This window comes from Seriola dumerili, unplaced genomic scaffold (genome assembly GCF_002260705.1).
Source record: "Seriola dumerili isolate Sdu_G_001 unplaced genomic scaffold, Sdu_1.0 BDQW01000331.1, whole genome shotgun sequence".
In the NCBI taxonomy this organism is placed as follows: domain Eukaryota; kingdom Metazoa; phylum Chordata; class Actinopteri; order Carangiformes; family Carangidae; genus Seriola; species Seriola dumerili.
The window spans coordinates 3157454-3181075 of NW_019174586.1; the positions used below are offsets into that span (position 1 = coordinate 3157454).

Below are 23622 nucleotides of genomic sequence, written 5' to 3' on the forward strand. Positions count from 1 at the left end.
TGCAAATATTTGCACAAATATCTTCTAAAGTAACTTTATGGGAGTCACTACACACTGAAAGACTTTTGAATGTAAATACATGATCATTCATCGGAAGGGGCATCATGTGACCTCTGATTCATATATGTTGTTCACTTGTGCTCAGAGAATATATGCCTTCCAATGAAGAACCACTTTTCTCTGAAGAAACAGCTCAGGCTCTGCAGCTTTCAAAGGGAATGACAACCCCAAATATGGATTATGTAGTCCTATTGTTAACAAGATGTATTCATTTAAATGTATTCAGCCGTTGATCCAGTCTGTGCAGTGCTGTGCCAGGATTGCACTTGCGCCACTGACCACCAAAAATTGTCCAAACCATTTATTGTATGATGAACATAGCAAATGTAATACTAATCTCAGGTTACCTGGGCCTTCTTTCACTCGAACGTTATTTTTGAACCACGTGATGTTTGGACGAGGAACTCCCAGAGCAAAGCAAGCCAGCATCAGGGTGCTGCTACTGTTCACATCCTGATTAGTCAGGTTTTGGCTCAGCCAGGGGCGTTTTCTTGCTGCACCAAAAAAAGGAAAAAGTTTGAATCAAAGATACTCTTGCTCTATTACTATCTTGCCTAGACAGCAACCCAACAAGCGTCCCTGTGTGTGTTAATTTTCAGTAGCATGAAACACTTATTACATGAATACACAATGACTAATTTCACCTATAGTCAGCTGACTATTGATGACAGATGCAATTTATGGAAATGGCATTACAATCAGTAACAGTTATTACTGCAACAATAGAAATGCAACCAGTTTCTCATATCCACCTCTAACTTACCATCCACCTTAAGTGCAGCGCTCTTGAGTTCAACCCTCTCCTGGAGCTTGTATGCTTGGCACTTGTACCCTGCAGTGCTGTTTTGGGACACATTATGCAGATGGAGAGAAATGGAAATGGAGTAGTTGCTGAGCTGGAGACTGGACACATTAGAAGTGATCGTTTGATTCGTGGAATCCAACCAATGCAGGTCTGTGTAGAGGTAGCGAGTTGCCCGACAGTTCAGAGTGACGTGATCCCCCTCGATGGCTGTCCGGGGTTGAGTGGTAATTTCCTCAGGGTTATCTATTCAGACAAATTAGAGGAATGTAGTAAATTAGGATTTCAATGACGTTAAGTCTGTTTTAGATGATGACCAAGTCTCATGAGTTAGAGTTCCTAATAATAAACAAACAGCATTTTACAGGAATCTAAGTCATCTGTTTTATACACATGGGGAGAGACTTGCAGATAAATCCTATTTGGGACAACAGTTTGGGACACAAAGCTGCTCGTCGCAGACCAGGAATGTCAAATTTGCAGTTGTTTCCTGTTTCATCACTGTTAATTGGAAGCACGTTGCTGGCGGACAGCATTGCTGATGGCGCTTCTGCACTCATCCAATTGGAGTGAAGCTGAGTCTGGGCCCCAGGGGAACCAGACTCGCTTGTTTATTCAGATTGCTGGAAAGCATTCTGTGTTCAGTAAGAGAACACAGCTGTTATTACAATTCTGTCCTCTTTTCTTAAGCAGCATTCCATCATTCTTTGTCTTCCTCACCTCTGAAGCAGAGCAGGATTCCTCTTGGGAATTCTCTCTCTCTGGGAGGCAATCTTTTGGTACTTGGCATCTCCTCAATTATGTGTTCACCTACATCCACCCCTCTCCAAGAGCAATACACTCTTTGAGAGATATGATTCACTCAACTTTTAAGGAAATGTGATTCACTTTGTGGCCAAGTGAACTGTGCTTGTGTGCAGTGACACCTCATCCCCACTGTTATTACATAACTGTCTCAGTGGATATTCATTTTGGGAACATTTGGAAAAACTCAGATGCACATAAAAAGTAAATTCTCATAGCAGAAGTCTAATAGGGAAAGAGGAATGACCTGCTGGCACTGGAGCAGGAATGCAGTTGTTCATAGCTGTTTTTAAACGCGTGCCATTATAGCACTCCATATGGCTCAGGACATGTTTGCCTCTCTTCCACCCTGAGGCCATTAAGCTACAGTGGAAGATGGTTTCAATTAATGCCCCCCTCTGGTCTCTTTATTGCACAATACAATCTGCACATTCCTTCCCTGTTCTTGCAATTCATTACAATGTGTACTGTTTGTGTAGATCATCTGAAAGAATCTAGTGCACAGTATAGTGTGCTTTGCGACTGCAATAAAACTTATCTATGCATGCACTTTCAGCTGTTAAGATTTAAAAGTTGATGTGTCAGGTGCTGTGTTCTGCCAACACACTTACCATCAACGTAAAAAGGTCTCGTCATGTTGCTGAAGCCTTCCTCATTCTGGGCCACACAGGAGTACTTTCCTGACACGCTAGCCTCTCCAATCACCAGGGTACTCACAGTCTAATTGGGATCAATAGGGCAGTTGTTACTGATTATTGTAAGCAAAATAAAACATGTTAAGATAAATAACAATAATAACAGAATAAAACATGTTAAGATAAATAACAATAATGCTTGAAATCACAATTCAGTGTCCAACATAACTTAAACTTTTAGTGTTATTTATCCTTTGGGTATCAGTCACCATCAGAGCAGTGAGTTGCTGTAACAGACGAGTAAGAGGTCTGGAACAAGCCTGGTCTGTTTTTTACTCTCCAGTGCGTCACATTAATGAAAGGGTACATCTGGAGTTTTAAAACCCACTGAGTCTCCTTCAGACCTGCACTATAGATCTAGTGCTGGGGCTCCATGTCCATTTCCTGAAAAGCACTTCTAACGCCACATTCAATTTTGTCATCACGCTAGTACAACTTTTTAATGGCTTAAATAGACAAAATAATAAGAGAAACTTGGGTGAGGGCCAGACTGCGTGGGGTTCTGTTTAGTGTTCATAGTGACATCTGTTTTTTGGGGGCAGTCAGCTACATCAAAGAGAATGAATGATGTGGGTGTATTGTCTGGGTGTATGCTGGCCTAAACTTCCTGACTTGTAGGAGCTATTGTGTTCACTCTCAGACACACAGTCGTAGCCATGAAACAGTTTCAACGTCCATGTACTTACAATGTTCACCATACAAACAGGCAGTAAAAAATGTTTTAAAAAGTTATATCACATTGTCCAATTCATGCTGCTATGACATTTGTCAAAACACTGATGGAGTGGCCTTATGGTATTAGGTTACAGCTATTACTCACCATGTAACCCAAGCTCAGAAACAGTCATTTAAATGGTTGCGCACAGTCCCTGAGAGGTGACCTGACCAGACGAACTGTGACCAGGTGCCCATGTCTTCCCCCCGTGTTTTCCTTATATTATGACCCGGGCCAGTATCCCTCTCTACTTGGCTTTCTGGGGAGCCACTCAGAGACCTGGCCCTGACTACGTTCTTATTCACAGGCCAACACAATTTATGTGGGGTGACAGGGAGGAATTCACTTCCAACAAATCCCTCTTCTTTTACACTGCTGCTTGTTATCATTGACCCTTAGTCCTAACCCCCATAAAGCACCAGCGTTTGGCCACAGGTACTAGTAAATAAGTGCTGCCTCTCTGTTTATGTCAGAGACATATTAGAAGTGATGTCCTGTGTAAATGGCCAAATTTACAGTTACTTAGTGAGCAAAGAATTGATATGATTCTGAATTTCATGGCATACTTAATGAAAGACCAAAAATCAATAAATAACTTAGCAATTCACCAGAATTTCAGTTTAAAACAGTGAACAGGAAGCTATAAATTGATAATGATCATTGATTCTTTCCCCTACAGAAAACTTGAATGTCAATGAATTTGTACCCTAATTTGACCCAATCTGCTGCAATGGGGTTCTTTCACCTAATTCAATGGACTGACTTTCACAGGAAAGTGGAGGCCTGCTCTTAATTATGTTTGGGGTGAACAGTTTTAGTAACAGGCTCCCAAAGGACATTTGCAGCGTTGTCTACTGTTTCCTCTATGTGTGGCATGTTTTGGCTTTGCGTGGCAATATGTGTTTGATGTTTTCTAAAAAACTGACGAACTGGTAAATTCCACAATGACGACAAACACTATTTCTATCTGTGTTTGTGATCAAATCTTGCTTCTATAATTACATTATGTACAACTACAGTAATATATGCTGATATATCATCTTCACAGGTAATGGGGTTGAATAAATTCTAGAAAGGCTTGTTCTCATCCCTTGGCCAATGCATGGCTTTACTATTGTTTATAAGGCTCAGCTGTAAGAGCAAATAGGCTCTCTAAGAGGCGAAAAGATTAATTGATGTAAAAATAAAACAATGTGTCTTCAGCCCAGGATGAAGCTGCAGCTGTGTAATTTACAGGTCTCCTTCGTATGAAAAACCTGTGACATTGAGCGTGTATTTCACTTCAGTAGAGGGAAACTGTGTCTGTCATTTATGGGTGCACCATGTCAGAAGTGGCAGGAATGCTCTGGGAGAGATACTGCTCCTTACAGGAAGGCCTTTGCACCAAAGGTTGTAAATGTACAGTATTAATCATGATAGCATCTTCCTTTTGAGATCAGACCACATCATATGGATGCAACCAAGTGATTTTCCTGTATTCTCCTGGTTGTTTATTCCAAGAATAAATCATGTTGTGCAGCAATGAAAGACAAAAGTGAATCCTCACAGTCACAGTCAAAACTAATGCAGACAAAATGAATCATTTTCAGTGAAGTACTGCATCACTGCCAAAAGGAGTGAAGGAGAACATTTTAGGGAGTTATGGATTTCAGATGTTAAATCTGACTTTCAAGCCCTGGTCACGGGAGATTTCTACTTGAATCTGACCAAGCTATTGGCTGTTCTATGGCTCTACACACCTTCCCAATCACATCCTCTTGATTGCTTTAATATAAATCCTACTGTTGAGTTGGTCATTGTTATTGGTCAACCACATTTCATGGTGAACAAAGTATGCTCCAAGTGCATCCATTGTTTAAATACCATGTGCAAACACTACACAGTATGTTAAACCACGTACCTTGTTTTTTCCTTTAACCAGTTCAGGCTTGGCGCTTATACTCTTAATCCAGTTGTGGGAGTAATTTCCCCTGTCATTAGTGCTGACCAGGACTGGCTCAGGGTAAGCAATGCCTCTGCAGGACAGAAAAAATGCAATAAAACTGACCATCCATTCATGCTACCAGCTTTGCAAAAACAGATGTACAAGTGTTGGACTTTGAACAATACATCACAGATGAAAAAAACAGGCTTTTATGTTGTTTTAATTGGGAACCTTTGTGTGACACTGAAACACATCCTGCTCAGATCACATGATTATGATATACAACTTGCTAGCTTATTGCAAATGCTTTAAGCCTGAAAGTCTGAGAATATTTTAAGAGTCCACTGAGACTGATCTGGGTAGAGTCCAAGTCTAGACCAGGTTGTCTGGGTTATAAAAGCTAGAGAAAGGATTTGACCCCCACCCCCAAACCCTTCACCGCCCGTGGTGGGCAACAATCAGCCTGATGAGAGGAGAGGCAGAGGAGGAAACAGCAACAGCGACAGGAAGGGCTGTGTAATGCGTCACCTCGTACAGGAACCCCCCCCTCTACACTCTGGTCAGAGGAGATAAGGTTGATCCTAAGACCTTAGCGGTCAACAAGGGACAGCTGATAACTTCTTAACCTGGTGATAAAGACACCCCCATATTTCTGCTTCCTAGACTATCAGCCTTATTCCACAGCCAAGATAGCAAGCTTCCCTCACCTCTAAAACCTCCCCAGACCCCATTTTCCCCCTTCTCTCCAAATTCCCAAAGATTTAGATGTGATATGATCTTGAAGGGCCACATGTTGGATTTACAGTGACAGGTACTTTGCAGGGTCAGGGCTGTATAAAACAAACATTTTGCACAATTGGCCTCCCACCAGGCTATAGCTGTTCCTATGTCTCATTAGCTGCCTGCCACTGCCCAGCCACTGTTGCTCGTGCCAGCCCTGATTATCTTTAGGCCAGCAGAAAGAGCTGCTTTGACCCAACTAACACTCTGCTATAATTTCTCATAAAGCTGCCAAGTATAAGTGGGTTTTTGAGATAATCTAATGAATAAAATGAAGGAACTGGCCGATTAACACCATGTAACATGTAACATAATTTAATTTCTTTCAGTCCACAATGTTGTATTTGCTAATGGCGTTTAGGCCTGATAACCCAAGGGTAATGACCCATTGTTTTCCTGATCTTACGACTTGCAGGTCTCCCGCTGTCATTGACGAGCTAGGATCTCAGGGAATGTTCATCTTGTTTGTGGGTTCACTACCAGGCTGGTATTCATGCACAGTCAGTCATACACTCACTTCTGTACGACTCTGTAACAGCTCAGGGAAACTGAGATTAATATATCTCCCCCATGTTTCCCCTTTAGCCTACAGAACCACTGACCACAAACAAGAGGGCAGCTCTCGAGGGCTGCATTTCTTTGATTAATGTGTCATATTCTGGGCCCAAGTCAATTCAGTAAATCTATTTTATAGTGGGATCCCCAGGCTGGAGTGGTGGCTCTGGAAGCTACATTTTTCTGCTGTTAAGTCTGTGATGCTGTTTGTCTGTGTGTTTGAGAATACGATGCCAGTACTTAAGTGGCATTTAAGTTTTTGTCCTCCAACATAGCTGTGGAATTTGTGCAAATGCGGTGCAGTTAAAAAAAAACATTTCACTGACAGCAGCAGACACATTTGCATTATTTACCATTTTTGTTTAACCTGATAGATATTACACATACAAACTGCCTAACCAGATTTCTGGACAAAGAGAAATTTCAGGAGTTAAGCGTAACCTGATCAAGTCTTTTAGTCTCCTGTAAACTGGCAGCTAAAACTGAGCAGACAGTACATTACAGGTAACTGGGTGAAAGACCACACTCAACGTAGGGTCACCATGTGGTAGGCAGTGGCATGTAATTGATTTTTAATCAGATTAGGTTGGGTATTCATGACTGATATGGTCCTATTGCACATTTAATTATTCAAAGCATGGAAAAGGTTTATAGAGACTAGACATTTTACAAAACACAAAGCGTTCTGTATATAAAACATTTTAGACATAAAATTGTGCTTAAAATCAGGAAAATTTAGCCTTTGATATGCTTTTAATTCTTCAAGATGAAAGAAAGTTAACAGACCAAGAATGCAGGAAAACTAGTTTAAGCATTTCTTTGCTTAGAACATCGTGAGAAGGTGACTCACTTTTTAAACGTGGGGTCTGAGTGACACGGCTGCCAGAGCCAAGTGATGGTTGGCAAGGGAAACCCATAAGCAGTGCAGGTTAGCTGGTGCTGTTTGCCAAACATGTACGGTTGCACGTCCACAGTGGCAAGCTCCGCCTCTGAAATAGTTGGCTTCACTTTGAGAGAGAAGTGTATATCAACAGACACATACAAAAACACAGGGAGAGAGAGAAAGAGAGAGAGAGACAACAGGTTAGATCAACCATCCTAACCCAGCCCACTGTGAAATCTCATAATGTCTTTATAACGAGGTACGACAGTCATGATGGATAGCCATGAAAAAGGTGCCATTGACACCAGTTGTCCTTTAGACACTATGAGAAGAATGGCAGGATGATTGGCTAGCCCGGGGCTGTAGGTCAAAGAACGACCCCACTGTGGCCCACGGCCAGGTCAGTGCATCAACCATGTGCGCTGTAATTAACACCAGACAAAGATCCTTGTACCACCTCACGAGGTAGCCATTCTGTCCATTTTGAACAGCTGAAACAGTCAACCTACACACTGTGACATTGCTTGGCAAACCACAACAATCTGCATCCCACCACACGTGTTGTCACGTAGAACTCATTCATAATGTGTAGCACTGTGAGAGCTCTAAACAACTGATGAACAAAGTTTAAAATAGTTCCCTAATTGATACCAGGAATCCCTCCTCACTTTGTTTGTGTCTTTGTGTTTCATTTTTTTCATACCAATAAATTTAAGTTGTGCGAAGTGGGACAGCCAAGGACTATAAATAATGCATATACAAGCCAGAAGGAGGCTGATTTGTCCACTTTTTGGCACACTTTTGGGATTGCTTCATAATGTTTAAAGAATGCAATGAAAATAACTCTGCCCACCCCCCATGGTAAGCTTCTAGTAACTCATTGACACGTGTCTGTTCTCTGTTGAAAGCAGGTTTCATCCAAGTTCCTACTTAACATGCTAAAACATTTATAACCTTATGTAAACAGTTAGTACTCTTTACAAAGTCATCATAACAGTGATTTACATGCTTTTGCGTCCAAAAAACTTGTTTTCCTCAAGCTGTATACATACTGTATAGAACATGTTGCTTACTGTATATGAGCTGCATTGTATATACACATGGTGAGGATGCAAATAAATGCTGGGGACTAGGGGGGTCTGGAACGGCTGGAGTCTGCGTGCAGAATAGAGCCCAGGCCATTTACACACTGCGCCAAGCCCCTTCAAAAGAGCCCCAATAATCAACAACAGCTGCCCCTGCTACGTCAATCCAGCCCTGGAATCAACAAGCCCCCAAATTCCTCTCATACTAGAGCTGCTACCTGCCGTCCAGTGAACTGGACTGAAAGCAGCTACAGCTCTGGGGCAGCCTCAGTCCACAGCCAAGGCACTGCTTCATTTCCTCAGGATCAGTAGTAATTATCAGGTTTATGGCGACGGCTTACCTTTGACTACCAGAGTGTAGCTCAGATTCTTGTACAGGCCCTTCACTTGGTTGCCCAGGCTTATGGTGAAGACCCCAGTATGCTTCTGCTGCACATCAGTGATGATCAAGTTGAATTTAGACATCTTGTAACAGGTGGAATTCTTCTTGATAGCGACCCCATCCTTATACCTGAAAGTTGGAAGCATAGAAAGATTTTTTTTACCGTGTCTAAACAATGTAAATGAAAAGAAAACAATTTACTTATAAAATTATAATTGGGTTTCACACCGTGCTGCTGCACTCAATCCATTATATGAAATTTTTATTGTGACTTTAAACTGTTACTTACCATGCTAATATGTCTGTTGGAGGCAAAGCATTGACCTGGGGCTCAAACACAAGCCTTTTTCTACCCTCTTTAACGGTCAATATACTAGACCGCTCATTTTTATAGGAGACATTGAGAAATGGATGCTCTGCAACAAAAGATAAAGACAAAGACGTTGGAATCAGTGCTAGAGGAAATTTAGGCCTAATGGAAGTCCAGTTTTAAATTATCTGATTTTTGATCCATCCAAAGCATACTTACCATAGACATGGACTTCTATTGTGGCATTCTTGTGTTTTGTAGGTTCAATCTCAGCTTTGCAGTGGTACAGCCCCTTATCCTCTATGGTAATGTTTGATAACACTAAAGCCTTGCTCATTACAATGACCTTAGCAGGGTTGCCTTTGGTCTTGTTTGTATAATGTCGATTTTCCTGAAGACAACAAAAGCACCATAAACTTCACTGCTACAATCTATGATGGGCCTTTTTACATACAGTAGTGTAGTGTTAACAGTAAATCTGAACTTACTCTCCTCCTTGGAAAATCCCATGTGAAGTTGATTCTCCCATTATAGGTGGTCTCACCAGTACAATTAAGGATGAGGGTGTCTCCAACCAACACTTTGACATCGTCTGGGGTGATTTTCACATTTTCAAGAACAAGAGCTATAAAATAGAGAGAAAAGACAAAAGAAGTCTGTGAAACAGAGACACCTCTTTATCAGCGATGGTTTTAATTTTACAATGAGCTAGTTTGGACAGAAAGACAACACACTCACTCAGTCTATTAGGGATGTACACTGAGTGGACCTCACGACCGTTGACCATGGTGTTACAGGTGAGTGTATTGTACATAGTGTAGGGACCGTAGGGAATCTTGAATCCCACCTTTGGATCCCATACCTTTTCCTTAACAATCTTATCTGATAAATGTGGGAGCTGCAATCAAGGGAATAGAGCAAAGAGATTTTGTCAGTATCCATAGATATTTGGTGACACATGTGATGTTCACTAAAGATCACATTGCCAGACAGAAGTGTTATGCACTTAACTTAATTAAAATATAACTCATGCTCTGCTGAGCTCAGCTGGGGACAGACATCTGTGAGAGTGAAGGTCTAATTTGTTTTTTGGAGTGTAACTTCTGCAATCATTTATGCAATGGAGCACAAAACAGACACGGAAAAGGATGTACAAGCCTGCTGCTGTTTGTTCTTATGCCAGAAGTTGGGCTTGGAGAGGAGGCAAGGGAAGGGAAGGAAGGAAAAGGAGCAGGAAGGAGGATTGCCATAGATTTTTCGAATAGCAGGAAGGTCACTCAACCACTATCTGTTCCATCTGAGTAAGATGTGTTTGTCCACAGTAGGCACTATGACACATGGCCATATATTAATCACTAATATGACAAAAAGCACACATCTTTGTGGTTGTCATGGCAACTTTGTCAACATGGCTTTTGTGCTGTTCTCTTTATTTACCATAATCAGGTTCTTAAGTTCTGCAGATAGATGAAGAGCATTGTGCAGTCACATAGGGAGTGCTCCTCCACTGACACCTCCAACTTAATTCTGGGATCAAATGTTATAATCCTCATAAGTTACCTGCTGTTTCCTGTGACTGGACACAGTCTGCATTGTTTTTCTACTGAATTTCCTGATGTTTGGAAGATAAGAGGAACTAAATTTAGTCTGAGTGTCTATTCTGAGAAAAACACTCTTGGAACACCTTCCTGCTCTTACAGGAAGCAGACAGGATGACTCCCTTTGCCGCCCCTGAGCTTCCCTTATACAAGCCACTGTCACCAGTGTGTTTCTATGTGCTAGAGTGATTTAATATACAAAGGGTGTGAGATCCAGTGAGACGCCTTAAGCACAAAGTGGAAACACTTTTTTTTTCAGAAGACGTCAAGTAAGGATATCCTGCTGTGGTAGTAATAACAGTCTTGATGCCCAATTTTGATCTTAACAGCAATCAGATAACGCACTGTGAACACAACATGTGATTTACTTCAACGTCCAACATTGTCTATGGAACACATACAGTGTTTTACTATATACTATATACTACATACTATATACAGTACAATACAGCAACTTAATTTACTAGTGGAAGGCATGAGCAGAAGGTGTGAAATGATTGTGAGGCCTTACCCCTGTCAGCGTTACATTTGTATCAGGAGAGGACGTCCGGCAGGGGATTGTAAGACTTGTCTCATGCCTGTAGATACCCAGCATGAAAGGTCCTGAATAATGTGGCTCCACAAACGGTTGCTTGGGATCTGAGGGACAAAAAAAGCCTCTCCAAAATAAGTGAGATCTAAAATACAGGTCAAACAGAAACTAAATTTCAAAGCAGATGTGGCCCCTTACATTTTGTCCTTTGGGATAACCATGTTTTGTAGCAAATATAGCTGTTGTTAATGCAGGGTGAAAAAACTGTTATGCCAGAGGAGTGCAATTGGATCAGGGCAATGTCAAGGCATCCAACACAGTGATCAAATAAAGAGATCACTTCATTCTAACCGGATAAGGCAGCAGAGCACAGATAGAGCAATCAGGCTATAGTGGTGTGTATCTACTGGGCAGCCAGGCATCACACGACAGCTATGGGAACTTCACAGCTACGCAAATAGTCTGCGATTTGTGTGAGGTCAAGCAGTAGTGGTGTGATAAAGGAACTATTATTTAAAAAGTAAGCATGGAAAATGATCTAATAAACAGCTGAAGCCCTTTGAAAAGAGAGTTAGACTAAACACAGGCACAGCAGGCTGCCTGATAGCTAGGCAAGGGGGGATCCACATTCACAGAGCAACAGGAGAAGGAACTGTGGCATCCAGTTTTAGTTTGTTCTTCATTATTTATTATACTTTATTTATACTATTTCACATCATTTAGACCAATATTTCATTATTTTATCCTGTCTTAGAAACTGTTTTCAAGTCTAAAAAAACACACACATCTAGGTGAAACGAGCTGAGGCTGACTTGTTCTCCATATGTTGCCTAGCACCATCTCCATTTGAATAATAGTGTAACTGTAACTGGTGCCGTCTGATGCTTTAGGGGAGAAAACAGTAGCTGGAGCAGGAAATCACAGTCAATGACCAGGGCTTCCCGTGCAATCACGCTCACCCTTCCACCTCCAGAACAAACCATGGTACCAAAGAAACCACTTCCTCTTTCTGACTTACTCTCTCTGAGAAGGAGAACTGCTGTCACTACAGTCTGAATGCCAGTAGATTTTAGTCAGCAGTCTGCATGTAAGGAGCAACTATAGTCATACATAGTGCATTTAGTTTCAAAATGAATCAAAACTGCACTTTTCTTTCTTTCCTTCCTTCTTTCTTTCATATAATTTATTCCCTGTTTCACTTTTGCTGTTCTCACTGACTTATTCCTCTTCTTGCTGATTAAGAGGTTTTAGTCATCAAGAAAATATCACATTGCTCACTGACCATTTAATTTTGTCCATCAAGTGCCACTGTTTGTAAGCTCATTTTAACACTAGACCCCCTTGACTTGAGTCAGCAGATGAGAATCACAAACACAGTTAAATCGTGGATCGAAGAAAAACAATTAAGTTCAAAAGGAAAGAACCCCCTTATCGGTGCTACAGTTTATAGACCAATCCTCTGTATTTCTAAACAACATTACATTCAGTTTTTCACATGCTGGAAAATTACTTACATTCACTAGTCTGAAGGGGAACATTTCAGTGTCGTACATCTAACACAGACTACACAGACTGATTTTTTTAAAGGGTCAATAATCTGAGCTGGTCACTACCAGTATCCCATACAAAGGGCACTTTGCAGGTCTCACCTTTGACATAGACATAGGTCGAGGTGTCATGGTCTGAACCATTTTTGGAGTATTTACAGTTGTATCTCCCTGTGTCGTTGGCACTCAAGTGTGTGACTGTCAGTTTGCTGCAGTGTGAGTGGTAGTGATGTCTGTCACACCGCTCCACCTTCACCCCCTCTGATGAAATGGATCGTCGGGGACCAGCAAGTGTCCAGTGCAGTGGGCCGTGACCTCTGACAGAAGACAGAGTGGGACAGTATTAGATGAACTGGAAGACAATGTCACTTAAATCAGTCCAGTCACTTTGAAGTTTGATAACAGATGAGAAACAAAATGTACAATCAAATATGTTGGATTTGATAGATCAATATTACATTATTGTTGATCTGTTCTATGCAAACAAAGCACTGCATAACACAGCTGGCAACAACCTTACAAGCTCTTTAGTTCAGGGTGGCAGCAACTGCTTCTCCCCTTGGGACTTTTTGGCTTGATGTTCATTTAAGTTTATTTTGGGTTAATCTTGAGTTGTCCGATAACTTGAACTTTCACATGGGAACATATTTCTCTTGAATGATGTGCTCAGCTAACACATTCTTTCCACACAGCATCCATTTTCAAACTCTCATTACAGAGATCCCAGAGGAACATCAAACGTGTTTTGCATACCACTAACTTTGCCTGCAGAATTTTGGGTCAAGCAACCTCCAGCTCTTATCCAGTGACAGAAAACAAGACAGTACTGTATGGGCCAGGCATCCTAGCATATGACCTTATAGGGAAGCATTACATTAGATAGACATGAGTTCCTAAACATTCCTTGCGGGCCTACAAAATGATGCAAGACTCTCTAAATTCTTAACAAATGTGAATGCAGCACACTTTGGTCCCACCATCCCTAAAGGAAATTGCAACAGACTGATAAATGTGGACCACCACCACTGGTTCCTGTCAAGGACTGTGGATTGTCCCAGCTTCTTTGTTGCCGACAAGTGTCCCGTGGCCCAGGCATGTCCCATTTATTTCCCCCTTGGCCTTTCTGTCCTGTAATGAATCCAGGGTCTGAACTATATGGCTGCAGTGACAGCTCAGAAACAGACCCTTCTCCTCCTGACTGACCTCCGATAACTGACCAGGAAGGTACAAAAAAATCTGGAATCATAAACTTCTTTGATTGTGGCAAATTTCTACATGATAAAATACCTAACTTTGTCATATAAATAAGGAATTTACATTATTAATCACCTGCTATATTGTCTTTAAAAGTTGTTTAACAATGATTGTTTTTAAAATATTGTTTTGGTTTACTTGTCATTGACAAAAATCAGTATGTTACATACCTGCATATGAGGTGTAATGAATCAGCCGCATGAAGAATGAGGGGATTATCAGAGGGCAGAATCTTAGGCGAGCGCTCTCTCTTGAAATGCCCTGTTGAACACACACACACACACATATACACACACACACACACATATACACACACACACACACACACACACACACACACACACACACACACACACACACACACACACAGAGAAACAAACACATAGACCAGTTAGGAACATAGTCAAACTAACCTGCACATTTACAGTATCGCTTCAACAATGCTTGTCAGTCACTATTGCACTAAATGAGAGAATGGAAAACAAAAAATTTTTGGAAATTCCTATGAATCGCTTCGGTGCCGTAAATGTGGGTTCACTTTGTGCTGATCTACTCCTGCCTCTTATGCAAGTGATTGTCCGCCTTGAGAGCACTAGGGGTGTTTCCAGTGCTGGGAGGGCAGGTTGTTGAATGGATAGTGGCCTGGGATGAGCAGAAAGAAAGAAAGAGAGAAAGGGGAATAGAGGGAGGAAGGGGACAATATGGGGAGCAGCTGTGCTACTTTGCCAGAAAGGTCAAAGCAGTCAGAATCACGAGAACTGAGGCAGACCCTGATGAGTGTCTTTGGATGCGTTTCATCTAAATCAACCGCTCAACCTCCTTTAGTGGGCTGCTCCCTTCCTCTCTCTTTGTATTTTTTTCATTTACCATTGACCTTGCACTCTAAATGCTATTATTACAGTATCAGGGGGAAAGTAGGGGTTGAGATGATGTCTGTTGAGAGGGCCATCTAACAGCATTCAACATAGGAAACACTGTGATTCTCGCTGCTGTCCAGGAGGTGTCACGGTCCCATATGTGATTTCCTTCTTTTCACTGAGATTCCTGAACAGCTTGTCACTGTGGTCAAAAAACAAGTTTATTAAGTCAACCCTCCAAATATGACAGCCTTCAGGGAAACCTTTATTTGTAGTACAGAGTCAAGAAAGACAATGGAGTTACACAAAGGTGTACTAGCAGGCTGACATGATGACACATGAACTTGCTGATGGACACACATGCTTGCACACGCATATGGAAACCCACACACATACCCAAGTACACCTGCATTTACAAACACGCGCACACACGCACACTTGCCTAGTATTTGTCTATTATTAAGAACAGCTGTTGTGCAAAGAATGAGCTGACGTTGCCAGTGTTGGCAGTGGCACTCAGTATTGACTTCCACCCAAAATATTATAACATTATTGTTTTATTGTTTCCAAGGTTATGCAGAGGGGAAGGATTGTGGCTCACACTCTGTCATGTTGTGATACCACGTGCTTTCAGCTGTTTATTAGATTAATAAAAATCCTGTTAAGGTTCCTGACCTTAATAAACAGTTACGCAATCACAATTCACAGGTTAATAACTATCAATTGTTGGTTTCTCTGTAGGTGCCAAACAAATTTCCTGAGGAACATTCTAATTGCACCAAGTCTAATTGTGTTTTTCTTGCCTCATGTCTGAAAACTGACAGCAAGCTCTTGTAATTGAATTGCTGGAAATGAGAATTTGATCCGTGGAACCAGATAAATACAAATGGCAAGATAAAAAGTAAAATGTATCCTGATAGAAGTTAAATTTCTGCATGTTAAACATTTCATTTCTTTCGATACAAACCCAACGCGTACGAAAGGTGGCATCTGCTTGCACACAACACCAAAAACAACAACCGTAAACATCATCCTGACCTTGAATTGCACTGGTAGGGAGCTCGTCTCTTAAAACTGCCCAATTTTTCCTCTATTCTCCTCAGTAACTCACTACAGATGGATGAATCAGCAGGGCCCCACAACAGGCCACTAAAAGAGAAAAAAAAAATATCCCACGGTTGTCTCTCTATAGTCACACCCTAAAACTCCCATTTGCCCCAGTGCCTGCCCAACGCTGACCTCAGCAAGCGTCCTAACACCCCTAACCCCCTGCAACAGCTGTGTGCTGCATTCCTCCAGCAGATCGCCTAAAAAATGCCAGAAATTGTGCTTATTGTGTTGGTTCAAAGAGCCCTGAAGCTGGTTCTCATTAAGAGCCACTGAAAAGAGGACAGGCATGGAATAAACAGAGTGAGGGAGAGAGAGGCCGAGTGACTTCTGGTTCAGTTTCTCAATCAACTTTTGAAGAGGTCTTGAGCCAGTGACACGGCATCAAACTGATTATTGATACAAGGCCAAGTTAACAAAGATGAGACCAGGATCACATTTGTATGTCCTTGTCCTCACTTGCCATTGATAAAAGGAAGTGGCACAGGACATAGTGTTTGGAAAAAACATTTGTGGTCCTGAAGGTTCACTGGCAGTCAGGAAAGAATAAAAATTCAGTGTTGGATTCCGGGATCTACTCTACACTATTCTGAAATGTTTGTGGCTCAGAAAATCCCATTTAAATATTTGGTCTAAAAGAACAGCCAAACAACGACAAAAACTGAAAGTTTTTTTAAATTATTCCAAGCTAGAGGTTCAGCAATGCAACTGAAATTGTTGACTCTAGATTAAGGATTTAGGGGCACAAAAAGTGTGTTGTTATTTTTAATCATAAAAACAGCATGAATTATTTTGTATTATGAATTATAAAGTAATATGGTGACAGATATTCAGATATTCTGAGCACAGTGGTGAGATAAACTGAGAAAATAAATCCATAACAGTGAGTCATTAACATTATTATACTTCTTATTTGTATCAGATTTTCATAATTCTCAAGTGATTTGCAGCCTTCTGTTTTGGTACTTTAAACCAATAACTACTGCACAGAGTTACCATTTTACAACAAAGTTACAGAACTAAAGCGTGAGTATATGACAAACTGTTGAAGAGACAAGTAATATGTGAACAGCAATACAGGAGCTCTGGGAAAATGTGAGAGAAATTATATTGGGAGTTGGCGTAAGTGTTGGCAAGATTTTACCAGCCTTGCTGCTGCAGCATGCTGCCAGTGGCTCATGTTTGATATTGCGTAATATAGACCACTATTACTGTATGAAATGACTGTGCTGTCTCTGAATTCAATGGGAAACTCCAAGTCACAGCCCTTAAAGTGTACAGAATAATGTGCGGAATTCCCTTCTCTTTGCAGAGAGTACACTTCATCTCCCAGTACTTCCCGTCCTGTCATGCAACAACGCAACACTGTCTTGAGAGTCATGGGGAGAAGATCTTTTCTTTTTTTTCTTTTTTTTTGGGGTGTTTTCAAGGCAAAAGTAACAATATGGCATGATGATTTCTTTGTTTAACTTTGCCACTTCAGTGTACTTTTGTGATAGCAAAGTACATAAAAAGGGTGGAGAGGGAATTATTGTTTGACAAAAGAGTGCAGGGTCACTGGTGGTGAGTCATCTTCACTGTACTCAGGCAACGACAACACGAGCAAAACAGCAGCGAATGGTCACCAATCTGCGAGATAAGCTTCCTGCACTGCAATGATAATAATTATTATCACTGCACAATAAACTATACATAAACTGATGTGTGTGTCTCATTGATAAGGTTAAAAGTGACCATTCAAAAGGTATATGCCACTACTCTGTTAACGAACTGTTAAAAGTGCTTCATATCCACCACTTCTGAGTTTAGCAAGTTAAAAGAATCACAAGTTTTCACAGTGTTGATGACACAGCAGTGCAGCTACAGCTGTATCTTGCTGCACAAGCGTTCTGTGCCAGGGATATTTCACGGTATGCTGCCTTTAGTTTGAAATTTTCAAGATAAACAGAGAGACAAATTCACAAATGGTTCAAACCTCTGTTGGCAGAATCACAACAACAAGTTGAAACCATTGACAAGGCTTGGAACCACCTGCCAAAATAAGGAGTAGCTACCACTGCTCTAGCTGTGCTGCATGTGTCCTGGCGTACTCTCTCACTCAGAGCCCTTCTGAAAACCTTCCACTTTGCCAACTGCAAGGTTAAGACAACAGTTAGGGCGAGCGCCTTTTTTATTAGCCATATATTAGCCTTTGGAGATTTAGAGGCAAAATGCCCCAGACTCCTCTTAAAAAAGCAAAATAAAGGAACATCTGGCAATGATGGGTGGCCACTCTAGGTTATATAAAGTTGAGGAGAGCCAACAAACAGGAATCTCCTGCATGAGAGACCTAAATGGTAAACCCAGAGGGTTCCTGTTCCATAATATATGATTAAGAGTTGTAGGCAGACAGAAGCTCCTTGAAATTGAAATCTCATGCAGGATTCAAAGAAAATATATTGCTAACTCAGGGTGGATATGTCTAGTATGGACCAGATGCTGCAATCATCCTATAAGAACAGCTACTCAAAGCAATTTGTAAAGTTAAATATCCCTGTGTAAGAAATTACTTTTTCTGCTCTGTTGGTAAGTCTCCCAATCCAGGTGTGTGTGTGTGTGTGTGTGTGTGTGTGTGTGTGTGTGTGTGTGTGTGTGTGTGTGTGTGTGTGTTTCTTGTGCTTCCTGCATGGACCCAGATGTACCACCAATGAGCAATGAGTCTCCACTGCACTTAGCGGATCTCTCATCACTCCCATTTTTCACTACATTTTAAGCATCCAAGCAGGTAAGGAAAAAATGGCTCCAAAACAAATTAGACACCACATATAAACTCCCTCTGCTAGAAAGACAGCTTCAAAAGAAATACCGCCCCCATTGTAGAAAAAGACAATGCTGTAAAGACTAAGAGAGAAGAACTCAAACTGTGAGGAGTAAAAGAAAAAGTTTTGTTTAGCCTCTGGCCTACAATGCCACTGACTAAAGCTATGTAACTCTATACCTAGAACTTATTCCTTTAGTTTTGTCTCATAATTCTTGGATGAATTCACCTGCATAACACAAGAAATAATTTCAGTAAACGTATCTATGAAATTTACAGACACAATTCGAATTGAATCAATATTATTAGATAACATCACTACTAATATACAGAGGGCTTTAAGTCGTTAACCATTACACATGCCAACTGAAATAAATCTGCAATACAAGCATCTAGCCTGAACTGTTATGCCTCACTTAAATTGGTGTCACAAAGGTGTCTGTGCTCATTTTTTGAATAGAAGCAGCTGCATGTTAAATATTGACAAATTTTCCAGACATTTTTGCGACAGAACAATTACCTTTTCCCTCTTAATCACTTATGTAATTACAAAGCTGAATACTGATAAGAAGACTGTTTAAATGTGTATCAATAACATCAATAACAATCAGTGTCTGATAATAACTTTTTCTCAAATATTGTGGCGTTAATGACAGGATGCAACATGAACTTTGGTGGTGTAACATGCCTAATTATCATATCTTTATAGCTTTGTGTCATATTTACAAGTGTAAACCTGTTACACTCCGCAGCTTATACAGAGACAGCCTGATGCACCATCAATAATTAATGGCTCTACCAGTCTGTAGCTACTATGAAGAAATAATACCCTCCCTGCCATTGTCTTGTGGATGGAGTTTAACATAGCACAATATGAGCATAAGGAGCCCCGGGAAGAAATCTTTGCTCAGGTAGCGTGTCACATTTCCGTGACCTTTACTAGCTAGAACAATTCCAGGCTACCTCTTGCCCCTACATCCGCTTCCTCCTTTGTGTCTTTCCCACGCTTTGTGTGTGGACAGTGAAGGAAATCTACTTAAAAAAACATCATAGACAAAGCTTCATAGGCTGAAAGTGTGTACGAGTGTGTGTGTGTGTGTGTGCGTAGTTGGGGGAAGGGGGTGAACGTGAACAGTATTTCCTTTGTTTGGACGGGCTGTTTATTTGGAAATGATGAGGAATCCTTTCTGTGGCACACTAGACCTGGCACAAGGTGGAAGAACATCCACCTTTTAAACACTATCTTGTTTTTGTGGAGTGACACTGAGACAATGAAGCTGATTGTACTGTCAGATAGAAACATGCATTCTCTTCCCAGAATGTTTAATCCTGTTCAACCACAGATAACAATTGCTGGAATAAACGTTTTTCATAACATATAGCAAAAGGCTTACTTGCAATAATAGAATATAATAGACTATCTGAAAAAACAAATTCAAATCAACCACATTAAAATTTCATCAATGAAATCAGTCTTACACTTGAATATAAAGTGTGGACATCTGTTACAATTAGCTGTCAGAATCAACACGTTTTATTAACTTGTTAATAATCACCCAATTACAACGGGATAAGACTACCTCTAGTGGCTTAAGTGGGAAGTGCAGGACCAATGAGTGGCATCAATTGTTGACGGATAATTTTCCTAAAACGTGCAAATTGAATATTCTACTATATCCATACATAATAAAAATGTTCCACAAAATGTAGGAGCAAAGAAAGGGCATATTATTATTTTATTATTCTCATTATTATTGTTATTATCATTATTATTATTATTATTTTTATTAAGATGAAGAGTAAAAAGAAGCCACTTTTGTGTAGCCTACTTCTCCTGTTGATAACTGGCAGCTGATTATGTCAGATGTCTGTAAAACAGTATGCATTCAGCCATTCATTGAAACAAACAGTCAAACTGTGTTGTTTCATCCATAAAACTCTGCTACGTGTAATAATTACTCATCTGTATGAGCATAAATTACGTCTTACCATTTGTGAGTGATAAACAACACAAGATGAGAACGACCAGTTTGAAGCAGTCGGATGCGACCATCCTGCCAACTCTTCGCCAAAATCCAAAGCGTGTGTTAGAATAAAAATAAGAGTCCCTGGCAGAGGCTTATAACTCCGGGTGACTGACAAAAGTTTCTTCTTCAAGCCAGTAAATCAAAGAGTCTTATTGTCTATTTTAAAAACCGTGTTGTAAATCCACAAACCCCTCAGGTGTACATACAAAAACCGGCAGTGATTCTCCTGTATCCCATGACGCGTTTTGCTGGGGAGCTCTCCTGCGCAGCTGGGTAGTCTCGATCCCGCAATGAGGAGCCGGATGAACCGCTGTAAGCTCCGGGCAGGTGCTCTCGAACAAAAAAAATGTTAGATGAATGAAATATAAGGGATGGTGAAAAACAAAAGTTGGGTGAGTGGTATTTTCAGTCTCTCACAGTTGTCCGGTATGGCCCACAAAGGCTAGATCAATCAGCTCCTGCCTAACATGCGCGCCTTGGACAACTTCTCCTCCCTTTCGCCTCAGCACTTACAGTCCATGCGTGAGGCACGTTTTATGGAGACACAGAGGAAGGATGCAACGTCACTTTTTGGGGGGGACAACGTCTCTCTTCAGACTACCGAAGAGGAGATCAGCTCACGAGAAAAAATGATTTAGCATCCACAACAATCATGCAACACATTTTATGTCAGGTCAACAAAATTAGTAACTACTAGAAACGGTGCAGGGATGTTACAGTAAAACCATTAAATATGAAAGTATGCAATAGAAATCACATTAATTTTTATATTTACTTCTAGTGGAAAACTCCACTCACATATGTATTACAGCACTGTAGCAAGGCTTTTTAATATCAGAATTACCTCACTGATTTGTGGTTAGTGAATGTTTCTAAATGTAAATTTTGAGTCAAATTATAAAGTGCATCATCTTTGTGTGTAACCCTTCCTTTGATCACATCAATCTAATGTGTATCTAAGGTTAAAGGTAACTGCAGTAATCTTGTCTCAAGAGGAAAAGGAGTAAAAAGTAAACAATCATCATATCAGACTGAATCTATCTGCCTGAGTCTTTAGAATAAATATTTGCTGGATTTATTTTTAACTTCAGAAACAGGATACACTGCTTTTTATATCAATGTAAATAATTCTCTTTTGTCTGGCAGTACCCTGCAGTGTGTGGATGTACTGCAGACTGTTTTTTTTATCACCACAACAATTACTTTGCTGCTGTAGGTCATAGTAGCAGGCACTGTAAATAAGAGCATCCTGCCCCTCACCTTTCCGCCCACGTTAGGACTGAGAAGCCACCATTTTGGGGACTGGATCGGGAGTGGTGGTGCACTGTGGATGAGGACCAGCGGTGGTGAAATGCAATGAGCAGCACTCTTCCATCACTGTACCAGGAAAACAGCGACATGGCATGAGAACCTGGGAAACAATTTATAACATCCCAGTCATGGGACTACTTTTGCTCTCTTTGATTCTGAGACAGCACAGTCACAACTTAAGAATTAATTCCTGCACACTTATCAGCATTTTAGTTCAATGTTTTCAGCATAGTTTGAACTATACAGTTTTTGAGTTTTTTTCTTGAAACCACTCAAGGAAATCATTAAGTAATGTTCATGCCTAGTGGCTAGAAAGAGCAAACAAAAACTTAGCTCTCTTCTGCATGGTTAATTCCAAAAAAGGGGTCAAAATAAGTTTGTCTGTTGGATTACTTTGTTTCTAAGCTTCAGTGAGACTGTGGACACTCAGTCTTGTGATCTAGTGGTGAAGAAACAGTAAATTCACCCCTCTCCCTTTGTAGACTTCAGAATCAACCCTATAAGGCATAACTCTGACAAGACTCTCAAACAGTAATAGTCTTAAGAAAATGGCTGCAAGACATGGGCTATCAAGTCTTAATAATGAAACACTGGTAAAGATGAAACGCTATAAACCTTAGAACGTCAGTAACGCACTAAATGCACAAGAAAGAATTGAAGTTTGCAAGAAACTGCCTTGTCTACTTCAACAATGTCTTAGCGTGTGTTCACATTTAAGTTGTCAGTAAGGGAGACATTCCCTCTGGGCCAAGAGGGCAGCAGATAAGTCTCCAGATGAACAATAGCTGGAAGTTGCTAGCTGAGAGGGGTGGATTTCAAGTGTTTTATTTTAGAATCTGGTGTTCAAAACACACTGTGGGGGACTAACTGGTTCTACACTCACAGCATGCACTCTTCCTTTTGCTTCAACAGCAACATCTTCTTGGGTAAATGAACCAGTAGAAAAGTCTTTCTTCAGCAGAGGAGTGGAGGGGGTCTGACTGCCTGCCCTGTTGATGAAATGGCTGTAGTCAGTATTGAGAGGGAAAAAAATGCTACAGTCTCCAGACCCCATTCATACTGTAATTTGTAAGAAAGGAATATAGCATAAATTTTTGTGTACAAAATAAGGTTTATCATCCACAATATTAACAAAAACTACTTTTGCATGTTAGCAATATTACAAATTGTCTGTTTTCAATCCAGGAGCTGTATAAGAAATGAACAATTAGGCCTTCAGTTTTTATTTGATTGGCACTGAATTAAATATGTTAAATGTGAGGTTAGCTCCCCTTTTTAGAGAGGAAACTTGAGCATCATGAAGAGTAAAATATCTCAATGTTGATAACGTTTGACTTGCTCTAACAGAATTAAGCACAGGTGTAACTAATACCATTAATGATGGCTTTGTTCCATTTACAGTCTATGGGTGTGCCACCATGCCAGCATGTACTGATATTAAATGAACACCGAAATGTCATTGATGCACCCACAATTGACGTTATTTTCTGCAGCCTTGTTTACCAGTCAAAATTTCCTGTGTGAAGGGAAATTTGGAAAAGAAAATCAATATGCCATGGTAACCATCATGGTGATTAGTGTTCAATCAGTGTTCATA

General features: G+C 40.6%; 1 protein-coding gene across 1 annotated transcript in view; it reads right to left on the reverse strand.

The window, feature by feature from the left end:
• LOC111232404 (vascular endothelial growth factor receptor kdr-like) overlaps nucleotides 1-21207 on the reverse strand; it is a 43980-nt gene extending 22773 nt beyond the window's left edge. Inside the window, exons 1-14 of the mRNA XM_022759907.1 lie at nucleotides 20677-21207; nucleotides 14097-14187; nucleotides 12775-12989; nucleotides 11105-11232; nucleotides 9734-9893; nucleotides 9484-9620; nucleotides 9215-9386; nucleotides 8975-9101; nucleotides 8645-8814; nucleotides 7186-7342; nucleotides 4977-5091; nucleotides 2278-2386; nucleotides 824-1108; nucleotides 408-554 (exon numbers count right to left, since the gene is read on the reverse strand). Of these exons, the coding sequence (XP_022615628.1) occupies nucleotides 408-554; nucleotides 824-1108; nucleotides 2278-2386; nucleotides 4977-5091; nucleotides 7186-7342; nucleotides 8645-8814; nucleotides 8975-9101; nucleotides 9215-9386; nucleotides 9484-9620; nucleotides 9734-9893; nucleotides 11105-11232; nucleotides 12775-12989; nucleotides 14097-14187; nucleotides 20677-20740 (2077 nt within the window). The 5' untranslated portion in view covers nucleotides 20741-21207. The remainder of the gene's footprint in view (nucleotides 1-407; nucleotides 555-823; nucleotides 1109-2277; nucleotides 2387-4976; nucleotides 5092-7185; nucleotides 7343-8644; nucleotides 8815-8974; nucleotides 9102-9214; nucleotides 9387-9483; nucleotides 9621-9733; nucleotides 9894-11104; nucleotides 11233-12774; nucleotides 12990-14096; nucleotides 14188-20676) is intronic.
• Between the last annotated feature and the right edge of the window lie 2415 nt (nucleotides 21208-23622).